We start from the raw sequence: 2,391 nt of genomic DNA on the forward strand, positions 1-2,391 counted from the left end.
CAATATATTAAATGTATAAATATGGGACATTTTTATATTGTCATATCTTTTTTTAAAAAAATTAGGAATTGAGAAAGAAAATATTTAGATGATGTGTCTTTATTTTTCATGTGGGATATTGTAAATATAGCTTCAGAATCCTGAACCGGAGATGGATGACAAGAGTTAACTTTTCTCTGTGCTCTGAACAAGATGTAATAACTAATTATATATCTTGATGATGACTTTTTATACTCTTCATTTGGGAAATGGGAAAATTTGTATAAAATATTATGCAATGCAATTAATAATTTTAATATATTTTTCATTTGAAAAATAAGAGAAGCAGTGTAAATTATTATAGTTACTTTTACACTGGACATTCTAAGAGAAATTCTCTAGAAAATTGTATTACACACCACAAATATGTATGTATAGATAGATCACGTATTAAGAAATAGCCATTCTGATAACTTCTACTGGGGAAAAAAATCATACCATGACAAAAGTCCATTTTTACATATTCAAGTCACTTACCTAATTTAATAAACACAAAAGTCTGGTTTTTATTAATGATGACTTTCTTCAGAGCTTCTTTTACCTCCTTATTCCGAAGGCTGTAGATCAGAGGATTCAACATGGGAATGATCACTGTGTAGAAGACAGAGGCCATCTTGTCTGTGTCCAGGGCATGGTTAGAGCTAGGCTGTAAGTACATAAAAATCAGGGTCCCATAGAATATGGTGACTGCCAGCATGTGGGAGCCACACGTTGAGAAAGCCTTTTGTCTTCCCTCAGCTGAGCGCATTCTCAGGATGGCAGAAATGATGAACATATAAGAGACAAAGACAATCAGAAGGGAGGAAGTGAACATGATACCAGCACAGGCAAAGATCCATAGCTGTTTGGAGCTAGTGTCTGAGCAAGTTAGCCTGAGGAGAGGCATATCATCACAATAGAAATGGTTGACAATATTGGAGTGGCAATAGGAGAGGCGGAAGGTGAGGATGGTGTGAAACAGTGCAACCAAGATGCTGTAGCTATAGGGAGCAGCCACAAGCTGAATGCAGATTCCTGGGGACATTACCAGTGTATATGTCAGAGGGTTACAAATGGCCACATACCTGTCATAGGCCATGGAAGCCAGCAGCAAGCACTCAGCTGTCATGAAGGTCAGGAAACAGCCCAACTGAGCAGCACATGCATTGAAAGAAATAATATTTTGTTTGTACAAGAAATTCCCAAGCATTTTGGGTGTAATGACAGAAGAGTAACAGAAATCAACAAAGGCTAGGTTGCTAAGAAAAAAGTACATTGGTGTGTTGAGTTTTTCATCTGCTCTTATGAGTAGGATCAAACCCAGGTTGCCTACTACCGTGAAGAAGTAGATGGATAAGAACAGCACAAAGAGGGGCGTCTTCAACTCCTGACGATCTGTGAGGCCCACAAGAATAAACTCTGTCACCTGGGTGCAGTTGATCTGAGTCATACCTCTTGAGGTTGTCTGGATAAAAAGAGAGTTTAATCAAGCTTATACATTGTTTTTTTAATACCTTAATATCCTTAAAATCAATTTTATTGTTAATATGTAAGTGGTAATTTAGTATTAAAATTATTAGCTCACTTGGGATATGGGGATGGGATGGGATGAAAGGTAAAGAAGATATTTTGTGGGAACACATTTCTTTCTGGACAAAGTAATTATAAAGGTAAGAGCTGTAAGGGTAGTATAGCTTTGATCCACATTGGCTCAAAATCTGTTTAAAGTTCTGTGCATTATATTATTTAAAATTTGGCAGTAATTTTTAAATGTTTAAAACTATTATTGACATTTAACATTTATTGGAATATGCTAGCATCAATAGCACAAAGGAAAACAAATCTTGTCTAATGATGTCACTCTGACATATTTGTCATTGTATCTCCACAACAGAAACTACATATTGCTGTGATACTGACATACATAAAATGATCTATTATTTTATTGTTCATTACTCACCATAGAGAGATTTCTATAGCTTTCTACACAATCTTCATAATTGTTTTAATAATCCAAATACTGAAAAGATGCAACAGTATGCTTCATAGGTGTTTATTTCATTTTTTATTGTGCCCATATTAAAAATTAGGGAAAAAGTCACAGAGAGGTTAAGTACCTGAAGTAAGTAGAATGTAAATGTGTTTTTCTGACACAGGAGTCCATGCACCTCACTGTTATGTTTGTAATATATTAAATTTATTCCATCATGGCATGCCTAAATTATCTCTCTACGTGTTCCTTGATATGTAGTTGTAGAAACATCTTTACATGTAAAGCGTTAACTTACCTGACCAAATACAACGGATACTTACACGTTTAGAAAATATTTTGCCTAATTAAAATAAAGAGGCATTTACTTTTCAATAGATTTA

General features: G+C 34.7%; 1 protein-coding gene across 1 annotated transcript; it reads right to left on the reverse strand.

The window, feature by feature from the left end:
• Positions 1–268: 268 nt before the first annotated feature.
• LOC108295149 (olfactory receptor 8U9) lies at positions 269–2,090 on the reverse strand. The gene is made up of 2 exons (XM_017517192.1): positions 1,979–2,090; positions 269–1,483 (listed from the first exon to the last, which is right to left on the reverse strand). The coding sequence occupies exons 1-2, from the start codon at positions 1,979–1,981 to the stop codon at positions 509–511; spliced, it is 978 nt and encodes a 325-aa protein (XP_017372681.1). The 5' UTR covers positions 1,982–2,090; the 3' UTR covers positions 269–508.
• Positions 2,091–2,391: the final 301 nt, after the last annotated feature.

The sequence above is a fragment of the Cebus imitator genome, unplaced genomic scaffold (genome assembly GCF_001604975.1).
Source record: "Cebus imitator isolate Cc_AM_T3 unplaced genomic scaffold, Cebus_imitator-1.0 Scaffold622, whole genome shotgun sequence".
Lineage (NCBI taxonomy): Eukaryota > Metazoa > Chordata > Mammalia > Primates > Cebidae > Cebus > Cebus imitator.